The 26,676-nt window shown below is 55.4% G+C and overlaps 8 protein-coding genes across 8 annotated transcripts; 4 read left to right on the plus strand and 4 right to left on the minus strand.

Annotated features, from left to right (window-relative positions):
- Positions 1–369: 369 nt before the first annotated feature.
- snc1 (synaptobrevin) lies at positions 370–1,044 on the plus strand (the record flags this gene model as incomplete). Its single annotated transcript, XM_006961363.1, has 2 exons — positions 370–456; positions 727–1,044. 2 exons carry the CDS (start codon positions 370–372, stop codon positions 1,042–1,044), a joined length of 405 nt encoding a protein of 134 aa, XP_006961425.1.
- An 895-nt stretch (positions 1,045–1,939) lies between these two features.
- Positions 1,940–3,705, plus strand: TRIREDRAFT_44419 (uncharacterized protein; the record flags this gene model as incomplete). Its single annotated transcript, XM_006961035.1, has 1 exon — positions 1,940–3,705. One exon carries the CDS (start codon positions 1,940–1,942, stop codon positions 3,539–3,541), a length of 1,602 nt encoding a protein of 533 aa, XP_006961097.1. The 3' UTR covers positions 3,542–3,705.
- Positions 3,706–5,699: 1,994 nt separating this feature from the next.
- Positions 5,700–7,675, plus strand: TRIREDRAFT_103215 (uncharacterized protein; the record flags this gene model as incomplete). Its single annotated transcript, XM_006961364.1, has 4 exons — positions 5,700–6,403; positions 6,502–6,974; positions 7,097–7,313; positions 7,465–7,675. 4 exons carry the CDS (start codon positions 5,700–5,702, stop codon positions 7,673–7,675), a joined length of 1,605 nt encoding a protein of 534 aa, XP_006961426.1.
- Positions 7,676–8,457: 782 nt separating this feature from the next.
- TRIREDRAFT_2095 (DNA polymerase delta, catalytic subunit) lies at positions 8,458–11,920 on the minus strand (the record flags this gene model as incomplete). The annotated part of the gene is made up of 3 exons (XM_006960892.1): positions 8,458–9,199; positions 9,282–11,095; positions 11,159–11,920. 3 exons carry the CDS (start codon positions 11,918–11,920, stop codon positions 8,458–8,460), a joined length of 3,318 nt encoding a protein of 1,105 aa, XP_006960954.1.
- A 1,688-nt stretch (positions 11,921–13,608) lies between these two features.
- On the minus strand, positions 13,609–15,476 carry TRIREDRAFT_119887 (uncharacterized protein; the record flags this gene model as incomplete). Its single annotated transcript, XM_006961813.1, has 3 exons — positions 14,723–15,476; positions 13,714–14,654; positions 13,609–13,653 (listed from the first exon to the last, which is right to left on the minus strand). The coding sequence occupies exons 1-3, from the start codon at positions 15,282–15,284 to the stop codon at positions 13,609–13,611; spliced, it is 1,548 nt and encodes a 515-aa protein (XP_006961875.1). The 5' UTR covers positions 15,285–15,476.
- A 1,482-nt stretch (positions 15,477–16,958) lies between these two features.
- TRIREDRAFT_43176 (uncharacterized protein) lies at positions 16,959–17,252 on the minus strand (the record flags this gene model as incomplete). The annotated part of the gene is made up of 1 exon (XM_006960989.1): positions 16,959–17,252. A coding segment is annotated over one exon (294 nt), but the record flags the coding sequence as incomplete, so codon positions are not given.
- Positions 17,253–20,838: 3,586 nt separating this feature from the next.
- On the plus strand, positions 20,839–23,029 carry TRIREDRAFT_2096 (uncharacterized protein; the record flags this gene model as incomplete). Its single annotated transcript, XM_006960893.1, has 2 exons — positions 20,839–20,942; positions 21,109–23,029. The coding sequence occupies 2 exons, from the start codon at positions 20,839–20,841 to the stop codon at positions 23,027–23,029; spliced, it is 2,025 nt and encodes a 674-aa protein (XP_006960955.1).
- Positions 23,030–23,478: 449 nt separating this feature from the next.
- On the minus strand, positions 23,479–26,192 carry TRIREDRAFT_21342 (trans-membrane Golgi-localized RING-finger ubiquitin ligase; the record flags this gene model as incomplete). Its single annotated transcript, XM_006960937.1, has 1 exon — positions 23,479–26,192. Exon 1 carries the CDS (start codon positions 26,059–26,061, stop codon positions 23,479–23,481), a length of 2,583 nt encoding a protein of 860 aa, XP_006960999.1. The 5' UTR covers positions 26,062–26,192.
- Positions 26,193–26,676: the final 484 nt, after the last annotated feature.

Here is a 26,676-nt window from a genome sequence, read left to right on the forward strand (position 1 = left end):
CGTGAGGCTGGGGGCTTCCAAGGTTCCGTCGACTCCGCGCTGTCGTCAGCCTGCAACAGGCGCTGCCACGGGCTCCCTTTAGCTGCTGCGGCAGGGTCCTGTACAGTGCTTTTTGTAGGCGAAGGGGGCTATTCTGCGGACCAAGCGTAAACTTGTCTTCCTCACACTTCCTCTGCCGCCGTTACGAATCGCCATCTTCTCCAACTTCCAAGCCCCTCCAGAACCAGCAACAGCAACAACACCAGCGCTGCCGCCGTCGCTCGACTACGCTCTGCATCCACGATCGCTTATTCGCCTACATTTCCCACTCCCCTCCTCCCGCCGCCGACGTCCGTCTTCTCCCTCCTCTGAACGCCTTATTCTCTCAAAATGGCCGACGCTCCGTACGATCCCTACGTTCCCAAGGCCGGCGCCGACCAGTCCGGCGGCCAGTCGCGCACGCAGGCGCTTCAAGGTGTAAGTTTTCCGCACCGATTTGAGGACTGTTTTCGATCCGGACGGGGTTTCTGTTGAGTTTGAAGGCGGTGATGATGTGGAGTCGGGGACGAGATTCCCTTGGCAGACAATAACAGCATTGCGCTCGTCGCTCTGTCTCACCGCTGAGCTGGGCGATAACCGGTGCTGGGACCTCGAGTTGGTCTTGGTTGGGCTCTTTGTCATCATTCGCAAGGAAAAAGCAGGAAAGAGAGAGGAAATGCGGCAAAGCTAACTCGTCTTCTCCTCCAGGAAATCGACGCAACGGTCCAAGTGATGCGAAAGAACATTGAAAACGTGGCTCAGCGTGGTGACCGCCTGGACGTCCTGCAAGACAAGACCGATAACCTGGCGGAATCCGCACAGGGCTTCCGCCGGGGCGCAAACCGAGTGCGAAAGCAGATGTGGTGGAAGGACATGAAGATGCGCGTCTGCATCGTTGTTGGAATCATCCTCCTCCTGGTTGTCATTATCGTTCCATCAGGTGAGCTACCACTTGCGAGCGAGGATTTGCCCAGCAAAGAACAGAAAAAACTGACAAGGCAAACCACAGTCGTTGCCACCCGTTAATTACTCACAACTTTCCTTGTTTGTTTGCCCATGATTTACGAGGTCCTTGACGAGTACCAGACCAGCTGCTCTGGGACGGCCAGCGGCGAGCCGGGTCTCGTTTTCCAGCCGAAAGATTACGAATTGCTATTGGATGAGGGTTCTGTGCCATGAGGAGTTTGCTCAGACTTCGGACTATTTTAACGGGAGATGTAGCCTTGGGGTGCTCTCGGGCTGGGTTATGTATATGATTTGCAGGCTAGGCGTTTACTCCGACCAATTGAGATAATGTGCGCTCTCTTACCGGTCCTAAAAGAACGAATTATTTCTTTACAAGGCTAGAGAGTTTTCTTGTTGCTGTTCAGTGCCAGAAGCTGCATGACGAGTGTGCGATGAGCTTTGCCGGAACGCAGTGACATACAGCTGGAAATGACTCTGTTGTCGCTGAAAGTCGACCAGCATCAGCCTGACATCAAGTTGCAACAGCCTTTGACAAAACTCGCAGTCCTCCCACAGCGCTTGATATCATTATCAGATGCCTCGCCAGCAACAAAACATGCATCAGCTGTTGCTGCTCACTCTCTATCCGTCCTTCAACACGCTCATCATGTCTGATTGGGGGGGGGGCCAACATTCACCGCCTACCGGCCAATGGATGAGCGGTTTCGGGGCGACATTTTTTTTTCTGCCCCTCCCCCACAACGACCCAGTCAGTATTGCTAGTACTAGTACTACTATCAGTTTCCTAGGTAGCACTAAAGCCGGTGACTCTTTTTTTCTTATCTGATCTACCTAATATAAGGTCCCCTGCTCCATCCTCGTCTTTCGCTGCTCGGCCATTGTTCTCTTCTCCTTCTCCTCTCTCTCTCTCTCTCCAGCCTCGCCGGGCCAATTGGACCAGACATCTCGCGAAACAATGCTTTCCGCCACCTCTGCAGCGCTGCGGGCCGGAGCTCGACGAGGTGCGCCCCGGGCTGCGGCCGCGGCTGGCGCATCTGCTCCGAACGTCGTCCGAGGCTCGGGTCCGAGTCTGCGTCTGGGTCGGGGCCTGGGCGGCCGTAGGGGCCTGTCGTCGACGAGGGCTCTGGCGTCGTTCCCCGCGAGGGACCGCACCCGCGAGATTGTCGCCCAGACCGTCAGCAGCATCGGCAGCAAGCGCGAGGGCCAGCAGTACCTCAAGCTCTTCACCTCGGTCGAGTCCCAGAAGTTCGCCGTCATCAAGGTCGGCGGCGCCATCCTGACCGAGTACATTGACGAGCTCTGCCGAAGCTTGCTGTTCCTGTACGAGCTGGGGCTGTACCCCGTCATCGTCCACGGCGCCGGCCCTCAGCTGAACCGCCTGCTCGAGGAGGCCGGCGTCGAGCCCCAGTTCGAAGAGGGCATCCGTGTCACCGACGCCAAGACGCTGGGCGTGGCCCGCAAGCTGTTCCTCGAGGAGAACCTCAGGCTGGTGGACAGGCTGGACTCGCTGGGGGTCGCCACCCGGTCCATCAGCGGCGTCTTCATGGCCGATTACCTGGACAAGGAGAAGTGGCAGTACGTCGGCAAGATTACAAAGGTCAACAAGGAGGCGATTGAAAAGTCCATTGAGGCTGGATACATCCCCGTGCTGACTTCCATGGCCGAGTCCGAGGACGGCCGACTGCTCAACGTCAACGCTGACGTTGCCGCCGCCGAGCTCGCCCGTGCGCTGGAGCCCCTAAAGGTCGTCTACTTGTCCGAAAAGGGCGGCTTGTTCGACGGCGAGGGCGAGAAGATTTCGCACATTAACCTGGACGAGGAGTTTGACCACCTCATGTCACAGCCGTGGTGCCGCTACGGCACGCGACTCAAGATCAAGGAGATCAAGGAGCTTCTCGACACCCTGCCCAGGACCTCAAGCGTTGCCATCATCCACCCCAGCGATCTGCAAAAGGAGCTGTTTACCGACTCCGGCGCAGGCACCTTGATCCGACGAGGTGACAAGATCCAAAAGGTGTCCTCCGTGTCCGACTTTGAGGATCTTGATAAGATCAAGGAAGCCCTCATTCGCGACCGCGAGGGCCTCGATGCCGAAGCAACCGTTGACCGATTCATTGACTTTTTGCGGGAGAACCCCTTCACTGCCTACTACGACGACGCGCTGCAGTGCGTCGCCATTGTGATCCCCGCCGGCAAGGACCGGCCGATGGCCACTCTCGCTACCCTGGCCATCACCAAGTCTGGCTGGCTGACCAACGTGGCGGAGAACGTCTTTGCCGCCATCAAGAAGGACCACCCGAGCCTTGTCTGGACCGTGAGCGAGAACGACGAGAACCTGACCTGGTTCTTTGAAAAGGCCGACGGCAGCTTCAACCGCAACGGGAGCGTGCTGTTCTACTATGGCTGTGATTTGCGATCGGATGCCCTGGCGCCCGTCTACGACGACTTTGTCTCTCACGGACGGGCCATGCTGGGCGATTCCAACCTCGAGGCCCGACTTCGCCGCGCGGCCCAGGCTGCCAGCGAGGCGCTGAGGAACGCTCAGGGCCGGACCTGAATGTAATGGGAGAGAGAGGGGGGTTTGCAATGTTCCTTTATGGAGTTTATGGATTTTTGGGGTATGTGTGTACTATATCAAAGTCAGTGGGGGGTGGAAAGATGGCGGCCGGTTCACTTCGATAGTGTCTGAATATGGGCGAAATTTATTTGTTACAATTGTTACCTCTTCGTCGAGGGCTTATATAGGGCGTGTCGGCCTCTTTCTCATGTGCCCTTTGTTTTTCCGTCTCTTCAGCTTGGCGGCCTTTTGCGAGATGTCAAGGATGAAGTCGAACGTGCGAGACCTGTCGGCTGATAATGGGGTCGTCCCACTCTTGGTTCTCTGTCTCTGGGTGAATGGTTCATGAGAGCGGCATTGCACAAGAGCCGGGAACAAGAGGATGATGCAGCTGGACATTGATACTTGGGTCACTTGGGCTGAGCTCAAATTGTAGCTTGTTCTAGGCCTTTCCTCGCCCAGCAGTAAACATTATGCGGACAATTCATCCTCCAATGACTGAAGGATGTTATTATTCCTCACCTTGGCTTAGTCAAGACTAAGTATCGCGGCGACGCAAGTTGGTGTAAGTGCTCTCCATGCCTTGTCGCTAGCCCAAGAGGAGGCATAACATTATACATGGAGGGTGTGCTGCTTGGCTCGAGCCACGAAGTGTCATGGTGATGGAAGAGAGAGACCGAGACAACAAAGTCATTTGTGAAGAGTTTGTGTTTATGGCCTTGGCGTATAGGTTCGTCATTTTCATATGACATGCGAGTCAGAATATAGACTGAAACAGTGTCATCCTACTGATGAGTTCTTGGGCCTTGGGTTCTGTGATATCCATGTATGGAACTATATCCGAAGCCCGATCCAAGGCTGATACCTGGTAGACACCCTCTGCATTTTCAAGGCTGATACCTTCATACAATCACCAGATAAACATGGGCGATGGTCAAACAACACGATCCATGTATGAATAGAAGACACACCCTTCAAGCTGCCCCCATCTCACTTGTTCAATCAACACGTCCTCCAACGCAGCAAATCAGAACTGCTTCATACGAAATACGATCAAAGGAAGGGAAACGGTCGCATGAGGGAGGGTTAAGACACTTTGGGGCATGAAAAAAAAAGGCGGGGCAGCCGAGGCATCGATGTCCGGGATCTGATTTGCCTGAAGTCGGACAAGGGCAAGTAAATGAAGCAAAGGCTTTTTTTTGGTGGTGGTGGTGGTGGTCAGAAGTTAAAACATGTGAAGCTTGGGGAGTTAGCTTGCATGCATCAACGGCTTTAGGGCTGACGGCCTCCATGTACTTTTTTCGACGTCTTGCAACTCTTTGCAGCTGAATTCTCATCAGAACGAGAACAGTATAGAGGATCCTTGGGGGGTTAATCCCTTGTCGTATGATGCCGCAGAGACAGTCAGCGGCCCTTTATCTCTTCTCGGCGACGAACAAGACCGTCTTGACCGTTCAGCAGAACCAAGATTCGGCCCACCAAAGTCGAGAGACGTGGTGAAGCGTATCACACTTCAGTTTCCGCCCAACTGCATGTTACATCCCTCCCCCATGTGCTACTGCAACGTACTACCTTGTAGAGAGGTGGCAGTGACCTTGTATGAGAAGAATCATGTACATAGCTTCTTGGAGAATTCTGAACGACCAATTGCGCCATTGGAAAATTGTCGTCGTCGTAAAATGTGCTCTGTTTTTGCCTGAGACGCCGTTAAGAGAGCATCTGACGCTTCAGCCAAAACAGCATCTTGTTTCTTTGGTCCGTCCCACAACGTGATCCTTGATGGCTTGAAGCAAGCTTTGGCTTTGGCTTTGGCTTTGTGTGGAGGGCTGCCGGCATGAGCCCATGGATGCGAACAGGGTGACGAAAGTAGAAGCTATTACTGGACGCATCATTAGCGGAGAAACAAGGTGCATGCATACATACCACATACATACCTACATACTCCTACTCCTACTCACATATATGTAGATCCTCGCCCGTCCTCCTCTCTTCTCTCCTCTCATCTCATCTCTTTCTCTCTCTCTCTGTCTCTCTGTCTCTCTGTCTCTCTCTCTCTCTCTCTTCTCTCTCATATGTCTGTTTGCCCTCAGCCAGGACAACGACCACCACTATAGACATCAGACCGCATGTGAATCCTCACTCTATAAACTCATCCAACATGTCCGTCATCGTCGGCGAACTCGCCGCCCTGCTCGGCTGCGCCCTCACCGGCACTTACATCCTCTGGTCCGCCCTCGAGCGCATCGCCCTCGTCGCCACCAGCCAGCCTCTCACTCCCTTGTCCCGCTACTCCTCCCTCGGCGCCGCCCTCGTCCTCCTCCCCGTCTTCACGGCCCTCCGCAAGAAGCACCACTACCTCAACGGCACGCGCCTCAACAACGGCTGCCAGCCCGCCGCCGTCTTCCCTCACCGCGACCCCGTCCTCGGCATCGACTTCCTGCGCAGCTCCGTCAGCGCCCTCAAGGAGCACCGCCTGCTCGAGCTCTGGGACGCCGTCCTCGCCGCCCACAACGGCACCTGCTGGTACAATGCCCTCGGCAGGTGGATGCTCCTCACCTCGGAGCCGGACAACATCAAGGCGATGCTGTCGACGCACTTTGACGACTGGCCGATGAAGTCGCTGCGCCAGCAGGTCAGCGTCCTGACGCTCGGCCCGCACGCCATCTTCTCCGTCAACGGGCCCGAATGGCATCACGCGCGCGCCATGATCCGGCCGAGCTTCCTCAGGAATCAGATCGCCGACCTGGAGTGTACGGATAGGCACGTCGACAACTTCTTGGCTCGACTGCCTCGGGACGGCGCCAGGTTTGATGTCGACAGGCTGCTGTATCACTTTACCATGGACGTGTCCACCGACTTTATGTGAGTAGTGGCTTTCATACAACAATTGGCCTTTCAAGGGGGTGTTCTGGGTATTAGTATATCCAAGTCAGTTACTCATCTCCGTTCACGATATCCAGGTTCGGATACTCAACCTCCCTCCTCACATCCCCCACAGAGGAAGCCCTCGAATTCATGACGGCCTTTGACTACATCCTCACCACGTCCACCAACCGCGCCCGCCTCGGCTGGCTCGTCCTCCTCCGCCCGGACAGGCAGTTTGACGAATACGTCAAGACGACGCAGCGCTTCGTCGACCACCACGTCTCCCAGGCGCTCGCCCAGGAAAAGGAAAAAGAGCGGCCGTACATTTTCATGAACGAAATCATCAAGTCGGGCGCTTCCCACCGCGAGGTCAGGGACCAGCTGTTCTCCCTCATCCTGGGCGGGCGGGACACCAGTGCCAGCACGATGGCCTCGCTGTTTTACGTCCTCGCCAGGAGGCCCGATGTGCTGAGCAAGTTGAGGGAGGAAATAGCCCAGCTAGATGGCCGGAAGCCGACGTGGGAGGAGCTGAAGAATCTCAAGTATCTCAACATGGTCCTGAAAGAGAGTGAGCATCCATCCCTTTCCCCCTTCCCCCTTGCAATCCTTCTCTCTATCCCCCACACACACACACTCCCCCTCTCTCCCCCTACTCGCCTGAACAACGCTCACAAACGAGTCCCTCTCCAGCACTCCGCCTCTACGCCCCCGTGGCAAGCAACATGCGCACCGCCGAACGAGACACCATCCTCCCCAGGGGCGGCGGCCCCGACGGCCAGAGCCCGCTCTTCGTCCCCAAGGGCACCGACTGCCGCTACTCGACCTACACCCTGCACCGCCGCAAGGACTTCTGGGGCCCAGACGCGGACGACTTTCGACCTGAGCGGTGGGAGACGCATCGGCCTGGGTGGGTTTCTTCCTCCCCCTTCCTCCTTTTCTTTCTTGTCTGTTCTTCATTTCACAAGACATCTGGATTCCCGCTATTTTTTTTTTTTCTTTTGCTTTTCCTCAGTTGGATTGTTGCCGGTAAAAGAAAAGTGGCTGACTGGTGAATACAGGTGGGAGTATATTCCCTTCAGTGGCGGTCCCCGGATCTGCATCGGCCAGCAATTCGCCCTCACGCAGATGCTCTACCTCATGGCGAGGGTGCTGCAGACGTTCAAGGACATTCAGCCCGGCAATGACGAGCCGATGCGGCATCAGGTTGGGTCGACGCTCTCCATGGTAGGCGGCTGCTGGATCCGTCTGACTCCCGTTGAGGCGGATTGAGTCTTGAGTCTCTTTCGCTCTCTCTCTCTCTCTCTCTCTCTCTCTCTCTCTCTCTCTCTCTCTCTCTCTCTCTCTCTTTCAAAAAGGAGGTAAATATGACAAGATGCTTCATGCATTGTGAATAGGTCTAATTCGCGTTGATCAAGGCGGGTGCATGGATGCTGGTGTAAACCAACGAGGTATGTGTGATTGAGGCAAATATCATCACGGAGTTGAGCAATCACGCAGCCCACTCAGCGGATAATCACCTCAATGAATTTCAAGCAAAAAAAATGGCTATTGGATCGTACCTATAAGCCGGCGGGTATTCAAGCACTTAAAAACGCCATCGTCAGACGGCGGGGAGCTGCTACTCGAGAATGTGTGTCGTAAGATATTGTGACTCTGATCCTGCGGGATTCCAAAACACCCACTACTACCCACCACCCACATCAGATGGAATGATTCCAAACTGCTCGTGTTCCACGCCATCTCGATAACAGTCAATATTCATGTTTCTGTATGATACCTAGTAGCTAGTCTTTAATCTGATATAGATGGTACCCCTTTGCACTAAGAAAAGCAAACTGGCATCAAAGAGTTTTTTAACAAAAGCATATGCCATCAATCATTGCCGAATCAGTCCCAGACATCTCATGCGTGTCTCCCACATGCTTCCAACTCGTACAAACAGACATTCGATAACAAATACAAACAACCACTCTGCTGCAGCCCCTTTTGCCTCACCCCAGGATAAAATAATCACTGAACTGAAAGCCCAACAGAGTCATCTCGCCGACTCTTCACCAAATGGCGGCCTGGTCTGCGTCAAACCGGGAAAGCTCCTTGCCCGCATCCTCCAGATCCTTCTTCGCCTTCATCCGCATGTAAAAGATGGGGCAGTCCTTGCTGCTGCAAATCACCTCGCAGTGCATGCTGCCCTGGCATCGCTGGCACTGCGTCCACAGCCGCCCGAACCGCACTTCCAGGTCCGACACCCGGTCCAGCGTCTTGTTGTATAGCTCGCCCACCCGAGGCGCGCAGTCGCTACACACCGCGCCCGCGCTCTCGTCCCTGCCCGTCAGAGGCTTCTTGCATCCCATGCACGTCTGCGTCTTCTTGGCAAACTTCATCAGCCCTCCCACCGTCGGCGCCGCCACCGAAATGGTCCGCGTGTGGTCTCCCGTCAGCAGCGACTTGGCCTTTGTCTCGCCCAGGATCGGCTCAAAGATTCGCCCAAGAGGCTTCGCCAGCTGGTTGTCCAGGTAGTACTTGGTGTCGATCGGCACGTTGTTCTCCAGCACGTAGATTGGGTCCTCCGACTTTTCAAAGTTCTTGGCTCCCGCCGCTCCTCTCACCATGACATATGCCACTCGGTCACCGAGGCCAGGGGCCGAGCCGGCGTCGCGCTTCTTCATCCTCTGCGCAAGCTCGACGTGGGCTTGCTTGGCGGCGTAGTCCTCCTTGGTGAGGGCCTTTGTGATGACCAGTTTGGACATGTCAATCTTGTTCTGTAGCAGATCTGCAATTGTACTCTTGACGTAGCTGTTGATAACAGTCATCTGTTAGCCATATATCCCTTCTGTAAGATCGAGTATTGTCAAAGACTGTAAAGAGAACCACTTACTCTTGCGCCCCCTGGACGTCCCGGTCAATGAGAATCATCCGCAGAACTTTTTCAATCACGGTCTGTGCCAGCAGGCAGTTGTCACGTCGCACCGTCTCCAGGCCCTTGGTGTCCATCTTGTCGTACTTCTCCGTCCTTGTCCAGTACAGCCCAGCATATCGCTTCTTGTTGATGAGGAGGTACGGGAAGTAGACCTTTTCGAACTCGAGCTTGATGGGCTTCAGGAACTTGGCCGACACATACTTGGAGGCTTCTTCGCCCAGCTTCATCGCCTCGGCGAGATCCTTGGTTCCAAACTTGACCATGACGGAATCAGTATCGCCGTAGATGACCTGGGCATCGTGCGTGTAGCCGTTTGCAATGGTGTACTTTTCCTCCACCTCGCGCTTCGTCTTCTCAATCATTTGACGGCCGAAACTGGTCGTGCTACTGGCGATGGCGAGACACGGCAGCTTTCCAGTCGTTGCACCCGTCAGGCCGTAGACACTGTTGGCGCTGACTTTCAGAGCCAGCTGCCGACCGTTCAGCACCGCCTTCTTGAAGGGATCCGTCTCTTGCGCCAGCTCTCGTTTCGCCTGTTTTCTGGCTGACAGCAATTCTTCCAAAATCTGGGCGAGCAGTCCCTTGCGTTTCGTAGCCGTCACAAACATATCACCGTTGGGGGTAACAATGTAGTCCTCGTCCTTTTTGAGCTTGAATCTCTCAACATCTCCAGGTCTCAGCAATGTCGTGTAGCAAAGGTTGTGCGCTTGAATGATACTCGGGTACAGGGAAGCAAAATCAAGAGTGGCAATGGGCACATCGTAGTATCCTCGCGTCGGCTCAATGACTGTTGCACCTTCATACTGGTCCTCTGAACCCTGGGGGGCAATGTTGGGAATGACAAGCTTCTGTTCCAGCGCTTTTCGGAAAAGCTGGCTCACAAACTTGATCTGTTGTCCGCGGGATAGCAAGAAGTTGAAGGGAACGCCTGTGACTCTGGCCATTTCCGTGTAGTTTTCCAAACATGACAACTTGTCCATTAGCCTCTGGGGAAGGTAGGCGTCTTTCAAGCAGTACAGCGCCAGACGACGTCGCGACTCGGGCGTTCCGTTGAACAGCTCTGTGATCATAGTATGGTGAACGTCTTCCTTCTGTTCGCCCAAGAATTGGGAGCACACGGAGTTGAGCGTGTAACTTCGCAGATGGTGGTCGCGCTGGACCAGCTGCAGCATGTCGAGCTGCAGTCTGCCGTTGGTGTTTGTGGCCTTGGTGTCTCGATTGCCGATTTGTTTACTTGAAAAGTTGGTTTCCTTGACCCTGGAGGGCTTGCTGGGAATGCGAGACCAGTACTCGAAGCCTTGCACCTTGAGGTGCTTGGCGCGATCCAGGAGGTATGGGAAATCAAAGTTGGAAATGTTGTATCCGATGATAATGTCCGGATCGACTCGAATAAGGAACTGCTGCCACTCGTGGAGCATCTGCTCCTCTTTTTCAAAGTCCAGAATCTGTGTGGCGACGATAGGGCTGGTGGTGTCTAGGCAAAAGACATTCCGGATAAAGGGCTTCTTCTCTCCGTACTTGGTGACCACGTTTGCGATCTGGATGACGGGGTCCACGTTGGCCTCGGGGAAGATTCCCTTGCGTCCGGCGCACTCGATATCGAAGGAGAGAATTCGCAGAGGCGCCATCTTGGCCCATTCCCCCTCCGGCTTGTGGGCGATGAGATCGACGTAGCTGACTTCGGCTTCGATCTGGCAGTTGGACTGCTTGCTATGCTCGGGTATCATCTTGTAGGTACCGGCAGGGGCTTCCACCCAGGACATGCCTTGGATCTAGTCCACGGCATTGTTAGCGTATAGCAACACCTCCATATGCAAGCTGTAGCAGAACCTTACCTTGCAATCCACCATGAACCGCAGCACGTATTGAATGTTGTCGTATGTCCTCAAGCCGCCATCCAAGGGCCCCCACATGCCCTTCCAATTCGCAAGGCCCTTTTCTATCGTCGATCGCACCGTGTTGATGAACTTGGGGTCGGTAACGGTAATTTTGAGGTATGGGCTCTGTACGTTGCCCTGGTAGTGGTAGATGTCCTCCTTCATGGTCAAGCTGACCGAGTGGATCGCGGGCTGGTGCTGGGCGACCTGTGTCTCGAGATATGCCTTGTAGAGCGCGCAGTCCTTTGGCTGAAAGGACATGGGCGCAGCCACGTAGAGGTAGTGCTTGAAGTCTGTCACATGCAGCATGACCGAGTACCCCTCGTCCGTCACGCCAAACAGCTTCACGGCCACCTTTCCGCCATTCAGCGTGCCCTCTTCAGCCTCGATGGACTGGAAGCAGATGCTGTCCCGGCCCGGCACAAACTCGGTCACCGGCGGCCGATCCCACGCCTGGTCCTTTTCTGTGTTGTTCTGCTTGCGCTCCGAGATGTCCTGGCTGAGCTTCTCGAGGATTTCGGACTCAAAGACGCTCTTCGTCTGGCTGGCGCCTAGCTTGGCGCCGGGGCCCTTCTGCGAGCTGATGAAGCGCGGAATCGGCACGGGCTCGGCGATGCTGTCCGTCTTGCGCTTCTTGCTCGACTGCGGCGACGACGGGATGTTCTGGCGGGTGCGGGACTCGCCCAGCACCCGCTTCTGGGGGACGACGGTGGCCGCCATGAGATCGCTTTCGCTGCGTTTCTTCTAGAACGAGCGATTCGAACAAGGCCGAGGCCAGCTGCTGCTTGTCATGGGGCAGTTTTCCGTGAATGCGGATGCTGAGGCGATTCGCTGGGAGGCGGAGAGAAAGACGAGGCGTGTGCGAGGTTGTTTCAATCGCAGCTGCCGGACACGATTATTTGCAGCAATGCAATACGCGCCTCTCAGGCGTGACGTGACGGGACCCGCCGGCTGTTTAATGGGCGTGCACGTGAGTTGGCGTTGGAAAAGGTACAGGTAGGTACGGGGATACTTGAGCACAGCTCCGGGATGAACCGTCACTAAAGGCTCAGCACACAGCACTTTCAACAGCAAGACGCCACCACCAGGAGCTCCAGCTTGCAGATTCGTTTGTTGGGGCATCACAAGCTACCTTTTAGTCAGGGGCAAGTCGAAAACAGCAGCCATTATTCCTGTAGTTATATATCCAATTGCTACCTATGTATACCTCATGTATCCAGAACTCGCAAGCATAAGAGCTCAGCCATCTACTACTCTATCGATCCACGAGGGGCAGACACCGTATGTATGTCGTCACAATCATGCTGGAAACTCGAGCCTGTGAACGCTTCCTGCAAGATCGCAACTCATGTCCACACTACTCTGCGTTACCTATCCAGCATCAGTAATCAGTCAATTTTCCCTCTCAAACAGATCAGAGACAATTGTAATAGAAAGAGGCCAGGATTGCACGTCAGACGTGTATTCTTGTTGCTCAACATGTGTCCTCGTAGGATCATTCAGTTAAGCCATGCATTGAAGAACATTCATCATGAATCCAGGGCGGCGTATGGGGCTCCTCTAGGCGGCGTTTCTTGTATTGGGGTGGCCTTACCTCCTACTGTCGAGCTTGTCCATGTGCGCTCCTCTATCCCTGAGATGCTGTCGTCCGATCATGCTTCATTTTTACCCTCCTTGGCGTGTTCATCACCGTCGACAAGGGAGAGGAGAAACAAAAAAATGAGATGAAAGAAGACAAATGGGCTGAGAGATTTAGCCGTGGATGAAATACGTGTGAAAGGCAATGCCGATGTAACACACATCCGACTGTGCCTTCCCTTCCTTGTTGTTCTTAGGTAACCAGTCGCGTGACTTGCCGTCTGGGCGAAACACCTCGAACATTTTCTGCATAGATTAGTACCTAAGATATAGTAGGTATCTGCCTTGCCTTACGTTGTCTGTTCTCACGGCTTCTCTTCAATAGAAGGAAAAGGGAGAGGGGTCGCAAAGATGAGGCAACGTCAAATCGCATTGCAGTCACATTGTACCCTCCCAGAAAATGTAGCCAAAGGAAAGCCCATCAAAGCCTCCTCCCTTGTGCCATGCCCATGCAGTAGCTCTCGCCGAGATACGGACAATCCAATCCCGCAGGAACAGGACCCTTCTATGTATGTACAAACTGTGTGATAAGGCAGTCTTGCTTAACCAAGCCGGTATGCCACCCTCCCCCCCTTGTCTTGGTGTTGTGACTGAACCGTGACCTCCCTCTCGACCATGAACGCCAACGCTGTATATAATGCAGAAATTCTCTCCCACAAGACTGTCTTTCGTCTTTTGCAACTTTTGCGAGGGTCGGACGTTGACGGTCACCAACTCCTTCTTCCCCTGTCCCCCTTTTTTTTCGTCCCTGATTCTAGTCTTCTCTACCTCTACTGCACCTTGATCGTTCCAAGATCACACCATCCGTTGACAGGCTGCATCATGTCAGCTTCTTTCAAAAACCGCATGCAATAAAGTGGACAATGAGAACTCACCAGACAACTAAGATATTTGCACCAGCTGCAAGTGTTGCCAACCTTGTAGAAGTTGTTGATCAAAACGACAAAGACGACAATGATGACCACGAGAGCGGCTGCTCGAACAAGCCACCAGGCCCACCACAAAGGCTTCCGTCCCTTGAAGAAGCCAACCGGGCTTTTGTAAAAGGGAACGGTCCCGGGCTCCGCGTCACCGGGTACCGCCGAGTATAACGGATCCTGGCCGATTCTCCTTCGCAGCGAGTTGGGAGAGTGGAGCACGCAGATGCCCAGGACAAGACCCATCAAGAATCCGCCAATGTGAGAGAAGTTGTCGAGTCCAGGCAGCAGTCCCAGAACAAAGGAAATCACCATGTCGATGATGATGAACAGCAGATCCTTGACGGGGCTTCGTCGGTCTTTCCACGAGTACAGTAGATCGAGCAGCGTCAGGGCAATGATGCCAAACAGAGAGCCCGATGCTCCCGTAGACGCAATGCCGGGAGCGGCATAATTTCCTCCCATGACGAAACCAAAGATGCCGGCGCTCATGTAAACCAGAAAGAATCGAATGGACCCAATCGCAATCTCCATCTCTTTGCCAATGGTGAGCTGCATGAGCAGGTTGAAGCCAATGTGGATTAGCCCGGCATGCATGAAAATCGGGATGATGAAGCGGAACCACTGGTTGGGAATGGGTGTCTGGTTGGCGTCGCCGTCAAACTTGGGATTGGGAACGTCGCCGCCGAAGCCACACAGCTCAGACAGAGGGCAGAACTGCGTGTTCTTGGTCGCATTTGGGCACAGGAACAGGACGGGAATCGTGGAACCTTGGATTTCCTTGATGTTGTGCATGCAGGGCACGTAACGAGCACCCATGTTGATGAGGACCTGTGTTGACGGACCAATCATGGGGTTGAACTGCGGCTTGATCATGATGGGAGAGCCCGTCAGGAGACCTGCAACGTCAAGGTTAGAAACACGGGGTGAAGGTGCGAAAATAAATCATTCGCTGTTACGCGCTTACCATTGCGCACAATCTCGCCGATGAAGACGGCGACTTGCGCCACCGAAAAGATGTAGACCAGCCATGGGATGCGCTTCTTGTGGGCGCCCAGCATGCCCAGCTCGCCTATGCGCACCTTGCCTCTCTTGTCCCGCCTGCGGCTCGACTGTCCGGCTGGCGCGTCATAGATGTGATCTGTGACCTCGGGGGATTTGCTCGTGTGGTCTTGCAGCGGGATATTCTCCGTCCTAGAGCCGTAGTAGCCCGTGTCTTGGTGATAGAAGCCCTGCTGGGAGATGTCGCTGCTGCTCGCGCCGCCCGGCCCTGAATTCGCGTTCGTTGGGTATGCGGGATCGTCGAAGACGGTATCAAACGGCGACGCACCTGTTGTGGGCTGCTGCTGCTGGTGGTGGGTTGCGGGAGCGCCATACGGGTTCCCATACTGGGCTTCTGCGTAGGCCGGGTTGTAGACCTGCGGAAGCTCTGATTCTGATGAGGGCGTGTGCGTGGCATCATAGTAGGGTGTCGTCTGGTGGCTCGGAGGCTGCTGATTGCCGCCATAGTAGTAGCCGTTGGAAGCCATGGCAAAGAGGAGCTATCCAGCGGGCTCTCTCGCCACGAAGAGGAGCGAAGAGGACGGGTTGGAGGAAGAGCGCGAGAAGAAGACAGAATCGGGTGACTGTATCGTGTGTCCCAGAGTCGATGTCGATTTGTAGGTAGTTTGCTGTTTGTTGTCCAAGGTAATGTAGGTTATCAGGGCACCCCCGTTCTGAGGTGCGGCTGTTGAAAGAAGCGATCGAGATTCAGTAGGTGGAATGTAGGAGTGTGAGGTTGTAAGAGCAGGAGAAAAACAGCTCGGGATATTGGCCTGCTTTGTTCGATGTTTACTCGCACCAGCCCCGGGCGATTACGTAGTGGGTACGAAGTACAGCAGCTGAGAGCGATGATGGAGTGGACAGGCAGCGTGATTCGTATGGATCCCGTCAGGTCTTATTGATCTGAGAGGTACAAGTACCGAGTCGGCATCCCCTTGTCGGGCCTGTGCACCTCAACCGCGGGCAGTTCTGTTGGCGGATCAGGCTCTCAAATTGCCACTCAACGGCGCACTGATCCAGACCTGCCCGGTGTTTCAGGCTTCGAGTTCGCTGCGGAGGGTTTCAGTCGAGCCCTGGACTCGCTGGGGAAGAGCCGTCAATTGATGAAGCACGATGTAAATGAAGAAAAACAACGAGACTACCTGTTAGACAAAGCACAAGCAAGCAGATGATGCACCACTTCTTCTTCTATAGTCCTAGTAACAAGTTAATAAATGGACCAACAGCCGCAGACGAACCCGGAATGCTGGCATATTGGCGTGAATGCACAGCACCGCTGACGTTGGTGGGCCAGGGGTGCCGGGCTGTGCTGGGCCTGGCCGTCGATCGGCCAGGCAAAGAGACTGGTTGACTGCTTGAACAGTGGCGTTTGGCTATTTTGGAGCCCGTCGGCCCTGGCTGACTACATAGATTCTGTCCCGTCTCATGGACGGTCGAGACGTGTATACAAGCTGCATTGTTCGAGTTCTTCCTCAGTTTTCCACTCCGTTCTTACACCGTACCAGAAACCCTTCCACAATCCGGCTTGCTGCTCATTCCGTCATGTCTCACTAAGCGCGTATGGAGTACATACAATACAAAATCATCGGTAACACAGCTCTGTCGTGCTGAACATGCAGGCTGGCAGACTTCTTGAATCGTGCGAGGCCGATCAGAACCTTTCTGTGCCTCCAGCGTGACGAATAGGTGGCTCAGACGCCGTGAGATACGAGCTTCGCAGCTGATGTTTGGGCGGGGGCGCCGCAGTGCAAGGCGCTGCCGCTGTTAAATTTAGTAATCCGATCAGCGAACGAACAGCTCACATGCATCCACGATTCATTGAATCGCGATTAAGCTTCAATGCCCTGGTTGAGTGTCAACACCATCTTCTCGCCCAGTGCATATATCGGGTCGGAACAACAACATATAGTACCTGGGTAGGTATGAACAGCGAGGAGGCAGCCTAGTAGCCCAGCAGTATCATCCTGTATTCCGTATGCATCGCACTCGTATCAAGGTGGTGTGTTGTTGAAGAGGGCTCTTTTCGTAATACATTTTCAATCATATATCGTACAGACCTGCCACCAGTCTGGAAAAAAAGACAAGTCGCAGACGGACAGGCGTCGCCTCCATCGACATAATTAACCCCATCGAATTATCAAACATCGTGTCTCCCGCTATTCCTTCTTCTCCCCCTGCGAAGTGTCCGCAGAATTTTCGTCCTTCTTCCCCCTCCAGTTACCACTAAACACCTCCGCAACCTGCTCAAGAATGATATCGCTCATGCCCTTGCCCTCCTCAAAGGCCTTCTTATGCTCTGAAGCCCTCTTCTCCTTCCAGTCCTCCCCCTCGCCGCCCATCCAGACGTCCTTGAGCACGCTCTTGCTCTGGCTCTGGCTTTGTCTCTGCGCGGCCTCCCTCTCCCTCTGCTCCTTGAGCAGCTGCTGCGTCCTCTTTGCGCCCTCCGGCAGCCCCGTGTCGAATATTGAGCCCACGCGGCTGCCGAAGCGTGCGTAGATGGACTGTCCCGTGTACTCGTAGGCGAGCTGGTTGGTGCAGAGGGAAAAGGTTCCCATCAGCACGAGCAGGCGGATGTCGGCCTTTCTGGGAGGGAGCAGCATTGCTAGGGGGGAGATGATTGCTCCTGCGAGCGCCGACTTGTGTATGAATTCATTGCGCGGCGGCAGCGGCGGCTTCTCGGGTTGTTGCGACATGGTGTTGTGGTTGTGCAATGTGGTAGGTATCTAGATACCTGGATGTTTGGTGATGTCGAGATGGCGATTGGTGTCGAGATGCGTCAGTCGGACGGCCAGATCGTAAAGTAGGGGCCAATGACTTCTAAAGTGTGGATCTTCTAATCGTTCCAGGTGAGCAGCAGAGCTCGTTGTTATCGTAGGTAGTTCGTTGGATTCAGTTCGTTGTCGTTGAGAAAGAGCAAACTTGAGTTGCACGCTGAAATCATGGCAACTTTTTTGCGGGCCAGTGGCTGCATAGGGCCAATCAGGCACCATCCCTCGGCCGCCGTTTCAACCATCTGAGATCATGTTTCCGTCTTTGCAAAGAAGAGGAAGCATTTACATGTGATGGATCAGCTGGCAATTTGACTGGCATCTTTGCTCAATCTGAAATAATCAGCCACGAGTTGCATCGCGGTCATGGCAGTATCATCCAGTCCGTCGTCTTCAGCCAGCCGCAATCGCCCGCCATCCCACCGTGTACGACTGCCTACCCTAAACCGCGGAAGCGGCGGTTAACAGTGAATTGTCAAAACACCCATCTGAAACACCTCGTCTCCCCTGCAGCTGGGAATCCCGCTCTGACGAGGTAGAAGCAGCCAGCAGTGGTGTTGCACGGGATGGACAGGGAAGCAGCCCATCATGCTACGGAAGTGTCGGTGATAATCAACTCGAAGACACACATGCATGCATGCATGCCGGCGTGATGGAGGCGATGGCATTTATGGCGCCATTGTCAAGCAGGTTATCGGCGAAAGGATTCGATGCCACCTCCATGGCTCGGGCCGTGGACGAACTGCTGCATGAGCTTGATCTCGGGGTAATGGCTGTCACTTTGCGTGAGAGGTGAGATTCCTTGCTTACGACGAGTAGACCAGGCAGGCTTAAGGAGGTTTCCAACCATGGTCGACGCCATTCACCTCGTTCGGCAATGTTACCTATCATTCAACTCCCCTGACATGATGCCCTTTTTCTTTACCATCACTGGAAAGGGCAGACGTCAAAGTTGGGAATAGCAGCCAAGCGGCAGTGTTGTTACTGCTCTCATGTGCCCTCCCCCTCCTCGCTTGACAAGTAGGTAATATCATCAAGCAACGCACACACACGCAGAACTCGGAACCATGCATTGCTGCGGTCATGCGGCAGTGACACGTGGGCCGCATCAGGATCTTTGGGATAATGGGTGTGTCGAGACAGATTGGATTTGATCGAGCAAAGAAGGGTGCGAGGAAAAGCGGTTAGACTGGCTCTTAGATGGTGGTTGCATTGTCAACCGGTAAGAGAGAGGTATGTGCGTTGACTCTAGGTACTATACTATATGTCTGTTTGTACATACCTCAGGTATATGGCATTGTGTGATGCAAAGGACACACATGGAAAGGAGCCTCGCAGTACTTTAGGAGTCTCGTTCGAGGAAGCCTACCAATGCCGAATGCGGTTTATTCCTTGGGTGCCGCAACGTGTGAAGCCCAACGGGGACCATCATGATTGCCGCCAGCTCGAATAGCATCCTAGTTTACTATTACGTGGGGTGAGTCTCTTTGTGTCTCATTCTCTTACAAACCGCCTCCAGTCCGCAGCCGCGGAAACTCTGCCAAACAGCCATTTAGCCGCCCGTCGGGCAGGTATCCTGTGAGTTGCGGCGACCCGAGAGCGCAGCGTGATGGGGCCGGCATGTGTTGTCAACAAACCCGGATCAGTACCTCGAAGCCGTCCGCTGCGACTTGCAGCTGCAGTCACCATGAAAGCGTCGTCTTTGTCTCTCCACCGCCCCAGACAAGATGCTGGAGCCCCGAGACCAAGTTACTACTATCACAACAAACTACCAAAACAAACTGTAAAAAATACAAAATGAGGAGCAAAGAGAAGGCATGTGAGGAGGGACAGTACCAAAAGCACCGAGTGCTCAGCAGGGCTTACCACATGTAGTTGGTCTCGACTTGTCGACAGCTTCAAGTCCGGCCAAGAATTAACAGCAGCCCACGCCCCGGATACCCAAACTGGGCATCTCCTCGAGCCAGGAACCTTTTGTCTGCAGCATCACGCCGCCGATTCGATGCCCACCTTGTATTACCACCCCTACCAAGGTATCTAGTAGGTCCTGCTGCAGCACCTACCTTACATAGGTACTCCTACTGTATACTGCATGTCCAAGGAAAATGCATGCACGTTGGCGTAGTATTTCCACCAATATTCCCACACAGCCAACCGCAGCAGCCCTGTCTGTCTGTCCAAGGGGGACCTGCATGACGGCGGCGGCATGTGCGTGCATACGCGAGTCCATCGCTGCCCATGCCGTCAGCGACTCGAGCCGGCCGTCTGGCTGCAGCCCTGGATGCGTCTCTGGATGCAGTTTCCAGCGACTCGGTGAGGAGGGGGAAATGTCGAGCTCTTAGGTACTTCCTTACCTACCTACCTAGGTAGTACCTACTTCGGTGCCTAGGTACCTGAAACTTCTGGGTAGGTGCCTCACTTACATACACCACGTAGTCGCTTATACAAGTATACCTACCTACCGTTATCTCTCGTGATATCTACCTCTCTTGCCTCTTTTCCAAACCCAGACTCCTCCCCGTCTTGCGTCCCTCGTCTCTATTCAATTCCACTCAAGTCTTTGGCAGATATCCATCTCACTCTGCGTCGTATCACCATCCATCCATTCTGTCCCGGTACAAGTCATCACGTCACCCTCACACAGTAGGTCCCCATTGGCCTACAAGCAACTCCCGCCTCGATCAACCTCTTTGTGCCGAGCAGCAGCATCAGGAGGTAGATCAAGGCATCTGTGCTCTGAGTCGCTGTGCATGCCACTCGCATCTGGTACAACTATCACAATAGCGGCAATCCGTTGTCTCGCCTCGTCTCCACTCGAGCTTCGCTCCAAGGGAACCGCGAACTGCTCCCCGAGCCGGTAGCTCGCCGTCAATTGACCCTATCCAGCTGCTAGCAGGACGTCGATAAGAGCAGATCGAACCCCCCCGCCACTTCACTCACTGACTCGGTCTCGGTCTCGGTCTCGGGCTGGCAAGACACCCGCGAGCTTCCAATCGATACTTTTTGTCCTTTTGCTCTTGTCTTACCTCTTTGCTTCCCGTCTCTTCTGTGCCTCCGGTTTCACAGAGCCCGAGCACCGGCTTCGACCGCCTTTATGACGCTTCTTCAGCCATAGACAGAATCCCATCGTCTCGATACTTGGCCCCCCATGGCTGCTCCCGGTTCCAGGCCGGCGATCATGGCCTCCGTCGAAGGCTCATATCAGACCCCAGCCGCAACTCCAACCGGATCGCCCGATCCCGACGGCATGGAGCCGTTGCTGCCCCCGACTTCGATGGCTCCGGCGATTGGCGGCGATGGTGGCGGCGAGGCGGCCAGGCCGGCCAAGCGCGGACGACGAAGCAACCCCAAGGTCAAGACGGGATGCTTGAACTGCAAGTGAGGACGCTTTGGAATACCCTGATTATCATGCCCTTCCGCTTCCCCATGACCACTCACTCTCCCATGCATGTCCTCTTCCTCCTCCTCTCCCTTCCTCTTCTCTCGTATTGACGGAAACACATAAAGCCACCCCGGGCAGCCCACTGACGAGCTCCATCCCTAGGCAACGGCGCATCAAGTGCGATGAAAAGCGTCCGTCTTGTTCGCAATGCATCCGCAGCAAGAAGGAGTGCAGTGGCTATCCGGCGCCCACTCGCGGGCCCCGGACTGCCGTCGATGTCCGCATTGCTCCAAAGCCCTTGGCTCCCTCCTCGACGGGGCTCCCGCAACTGCAGCCTACTCCCAGCAGCATAGCGAGCGCCTCCACTTCAACCACTGCCAGCCTCTTGCTCACTGGCCATACGATTATGCTGCCTCCTCGACGGGCCTATCGCCGCAAACGCCAGACCAAGCCTGCCGCCTCCAATGCCGCGATGCCCTTTATGTATGAGCCGTCTCACAACTTGGCCCTCATGCATACCGAGAGTTTGTATTTCGACCTGTTCCGCGTCCAGACGGCTTCCGAGCTGTCCGGGTACTTTGACTCGACCTTTTGGACATCACGGGTTCTGCAGGAATGCCACTTCGAACCGGCCATTCGACATGCCGTCGTCGCTCTTGGTGCCCTGTACAAGACTCTGGAACAGTCCTGCGAACCCGACCTGCCGCCGCTCGCTGGTGCCATGAGCCGCCTGGACTCGGTCATGTGTCACTGGCAGGTTGCCATCAGAAAGTACTCGGAAGCCTGCAAGGCCATGCTGCATCTCAGCGGCGACAAGCTGGCAACCAACAAGACCCGGCTGATGGCCAGCGTCCTATTAGCCTGCTTCGACTCCTTCATTGGCGATCACCGCCAAGCCATTGTCCAGATACAGACCGGATTGAGGCTTCTGGCTCGGATTCAGTATGATCGGACACAGGCCCCTTATTCCAATGAACGGGTTGAGGAGGATCTGCTGATTATCTTCACACGACTAGCCATTCAAGCCAAGTCGTACGACATGGCCTTCCACTTCCCCCATCCCTACGTGATCCATCTAGGCCCTCAAAGCCTACATGATCCGTCATCCCCCCTCTCAGACTCGGGTTCACCTCAGCCATCCAGCCCCATCCCGTATAAGTTCTCATCCTTACGAGAAGCTCGCCTGGCTTCGGATCAGCTTTGTGAAATGCTGCTGCGATTCATCGAACACTTGCAGCGCGCCAAGAAGGAACCTTCTTACACTTTACCCCCATCCTGGAGGCAGCTCGGAGCCACATTCCAGAGTCAAATCGACTCATGGTCACAGGCCTTCGAGCCCATCTTCCAATCAAGGCTCACGCAGCCCGGCATGAGCCTCCTTGAAAAGTCGGGCATCGCAGCGCTCAAGATGTTCCAGGTCAACACCAACGTCATCTTCCTCACCATCTTCTGCGACGCCGAGGTCCAGTTCGACGCTTTCCTCTCCCACTTCAAGGCCATTGTCAGCCTGGGCTGGGAAGTCGTCGGCGACGACGAGAAGCGAGCGGCCACCGAGCGATGCCCCGATCCGCGGCGGTGCAAGCAGCAGCACGGACACGCAAGGACCGGCGGGGAAGAAGGAGGACCGAGGGCGGGAAGAGACGCATTCCCAACCCACAACATCAAGCCCAGCTTCTCCGCAGACCTGGGCATCGTGCCGCCGCTCTTCGTCGTGGCCACAAAGTGCCGCGAGCCGACCGTCCGGCGGGAGGCGATCCAGCTGCTGAGGAGCAGTGCCCGGCGCGAGGGCATGTGGGACAGCGAGCTGGCGGCCAACATTGCCCAATGGGTCATGGAGATTGAGGAGTCCGAGAACCCCTTTCCGGAGATGCAGCAGCAGCAGCAGCCTTCGCACGGTCATGGTGGCGCAGCCGCACAGGCCGTCGCGCTGCCCAGCCGGGCCATTCCGGAGGAGAAGAGGGTCATGGTCAAGTCGGTCGACTTTGATTTGCGAGCGAGGTTTGCCGACGTGACCGTGGGCTCGAGGGACTTTCGCCAGGGGGTGCAGGATCGACGACATAGGGCGACGCGAATCAGTTGGTGAAGCAAATCAATTCCTTGTTTTTTTTCTTTTTAACTACCTGCTTTCTATCTATCTCAGCGAGTCTTTGTTTTGCGTTCCTCATCTTCCTTTGGTTCATATTTGCTTGCTGAAATACTATGATAGAGCCAGAGAGTGTTATTGGTCGAGCATCAATGTTGGAATTTCATATGACAGAATTTGGCGGTTACCCGGGGGGGGGCATATACTTGACTTGCGAAGAATGAGTGGCCATGAACCAGTCTTTTAGAAGTCAGACAAGATGCGAGCTCACTCGCAAATGGTCGATGCCTTGTTGCACACAGATCAAATGGCGCAATATAAATCCATTTCACATGAATAAATCGGTTGATAGAATCTACATTCCCAATTGAAACCCCATTATATACAGAGATATCCCGATTACCATATCCTCTCTCTTTAAGATGTGGTGTGTGAATACTAGCCGAATCTCAAATAGGAGGCAAGTCTTCCCTGCATATTGGACACTGCAGCCGAAACTTCATCCAGCTCTCCAAGCAAGGCGTGTGGAAAATGTGCCGGCACGGCGTCACCATGTACGCCCTCCGGGCAAACACCCCCGTCACGCTCATGTCCTCCTCTCCGGCTTTCACAAACGGCACCTCGAGCACCTCGCGGCAGATGGCGCAGTCAATAGCCCTCGTGCTGCCGCCACCTCCAAGACCAACCTTGTCCTTGTCCTCGCTGCTACGCCTGCGATCCCGAGCCGGGCTGTCCTCCACCCCGAGCCCGATAGGCAGTCCTCCAGCCTCGATATTGTCTTCCCGCAGGACCGGGTGGTAATCCCACGCGTCAGGCATCCAGCCCTTGGGAATCCCAAACCTCGGCCCAACGGCATCCTGAGTAGCCAGCACGAAGATTTGTACCCAGACCCAGAGCGCGAGCATGGCAAACGCCCGCGGCTCGGTCCGCGTCAGGAGGAAATTGTCCGGCTTGAGCCAGAAGTAGGCCAGCGGGAGCAGGCGGAGGACGGACTGGCCAATGACAAACTGCCACTTGAGGGCCCGGCGGCAGTTGCGCATGATGTTGCGATGTATCTGCGGGATCCACATGGACAGGTAGACGAAAGCGCAGATGTTGAGGAACCACGAACGGACGGTCATGTACCATGCTATGGACGAGCCGCCGATGAACATGACGAGGGCGCCGAGGAGAAGAAATCGGCCCATAAGCGATTGGAATGTCGGCGTAGACGGCGGGGCTAGTCTTGCGGCAGCTGGCGTGGCTACACCAGGCACGGCTGAAGCGCCGTCCATGATGTTGGCGGCGGCATCGAGGTTGGCAACGGCAGGGTCGCCTAAGCCGCGTCCTGCGGTGACCGGTCCGGGGAGTATCGGTCCTGTTGTTGTTACGGCGGCCGGTGCGGTGCCAGTGCCAGTGCCGTCAGGAGTAGGAGTAAGCGGTGTCGAGGTGGCTGTACTTGCTGAGCCGCTGTTTCTGCCATCTGCGGCCTGAGGCCCATCTCGGCCAGCCCGAGGCGCTGGTGTCTGGACTTCGTATATCTTGGCAAGCAGGCTTCCCCCTATGGTCATTGACATGAAAGACGCAAATGTCAGGGTTAGGGTTGGCAGGAAGGTATAATGTGCCGTGGCAACCCACGACGCAGCCGCAGTGAACGTCATGCCGTCGGCAATGAGCATCATGCTAATGGTCCAGAAGCTGGCTCTGGCAAGGGTAGACGGTGTGTAGGTCTCTCTGATCTGGCCCTTAAGCAAGACAACCTGGCCAAACATCACCACCGCATACGCCAGCAGCCAATGGTTGATGCTGCTAATTTGGACCTCGATCTTCACACCGAGGAGGTGGTCGGCCTCGCTCGCGGGAAAGTCCGGGGGCCCCTTTGTCTCCAAGAAGATGTTGCAGTCTGGTGAGTAAATCACTGCTGACATTTGGAGCTTTGGGATATGCTTGATGGGTGCCCCGAGGGGCGATTCCAGCTCCGACTCGATAGCTTGCAGCATCTCCGCCACGTCCTCGCCCTTGGAAACGGTGGGCCCGAGACCCAGGTCCTGTCTGCTGGGGGGATGGATCTGGACATACATGACGTACTCGCAATGCGGAGAGGGACTCCGCGTGTGGAGGGGATTGTCAAAGTTGGACTTCCATGGTATGCTCTGGTCGGAATAGATGCTCTTCTCCTTAGCAGCTATCGTCTGCTCGAGAGACTGGTTCAGAAGCCGCTGGCTAGACTGGAAATAGTCCGGCCCAGGCGTCAGATGCGGGAGCCCAAAGATGCCGTCGAACTTCTCGCTCGTCGTCGTCATGATAACGACGCCCTGTCGTGGCCAATGAGCCCCAAAAAGAACCATCTCCCAGCTCAGCCCCGTCCCTCCCGTGTCTTCAAACGTCACCACAGCCTTCACATTGCGGATCGAGCCTCCAGAAAGGGGTGCATCCGTCTTGGGGAGCTGATCGTATGCCGTCACCGTCTCGTTCCCCGTCAGCCGCACTTGGATCCTGCCTGTGCCGCCGGTCACGTTACGACCCCATTCGGTCTTGTCCCCGATCCAGTGCATAGACGGTACGCTCTGGCTAAGATTGTAGCTGTCATATGTCCTCGGCTCCGACTCCTGGAGACGCACCCACTGTCCAAGAAGAACTCCGGAGGCGTTTGCCCAGACCGGCGCCCCTTCGCCCACATCCCAGAGCTGCTCGCCGCCAACTGCCGGCATGGCATGGTGACTGAGCCGCAGACCCCGTTCACGGAACCGGCCCAGATCCTGCCATGAGAACCTGTCCTCCTCTCGAAAACCCGTCAAGTTGACATATCTGGGGCTCGCATGGTCGCCATTATCGTTGCCCTTGCTGTCGTTACCAGCCGCCCCCAAAGGCGCAAAGTCCCCCCAGCGAGTCGTGTTCAGCACATCGAGACATGCGCGGTAGTGCGAGAGCCGCGAGACAACGAGGTCCGACAGCGCAACCGACTGAGTTTGGTAGTCGTTGCTCGGTAGCAGCCACCAGAGGACGAAGATGGTTAAGAGGACCTTGTAGGCAGGGAGCTCCGGCAGTGGCATGCTGGAGCCGCGGAATCGGGCTATGCCGCTATCATGATACTCGTCGCGGAGGGCGGTTTCGTTGGTTGATGGATGGCAGGGGAGGGTCTTTGAGGCGGCAGCGAAGCTAGGAAAATCGAGGTTAAGCGAGGATCTGGTCGAGGTGGCTGAAGGGACGAAATGCTGGATATCGATCGGCCGGTAGGTATCAAGTAGATGGATGCAATGTCGTCAACGCTCAGGAGCGCAGGTGACGAATCGAAGTCCAGGTCCGGCCCCAAACGAGGTGAAACACCCGACCCGCGAAGCGCTAGCTCGAGGGGGGCGGGGCAGCGAACATTCCACTGAGGTGAGGTGTCGGGACGTCTTACAGGGGACGGCTGCACTGCCCTGCAGCGCCGCGAGACCGCTACGGGGTCGCTGGAAGCCGCTGTCACAGCGCCCCCCGTTCTCCCCGTTCCAGGGCCAGCAGGGCTCCTGGCCAGTAAAACCCAGCGGGAGCTGTTGATAGCGCCTGGGCTGTCTCCCCCCGCCCCCATCTCTGATGACGGATCCCTGGACGGCTTTTTTCTTGTTGAAAGCAAACACACGGGGAGCTCGAGCCTCTCATGCAATCCTTGCCGTGGCTTGTCTCTG

This window comes from Trichoderma reesei (genome assembly GCF_000167675.1).
Source record: "Trichoderma reesei QM6a unplaced genomic scaffold TRIREscaffold_1, whole genome shotgun sequence".
Lineage (NCBI taxonomy): Eukaryota > Fungi > Ascomycota > Sordariomycetes > Hypocreales > Hypocreaceae > Trichoderma > Trichoderma reesei.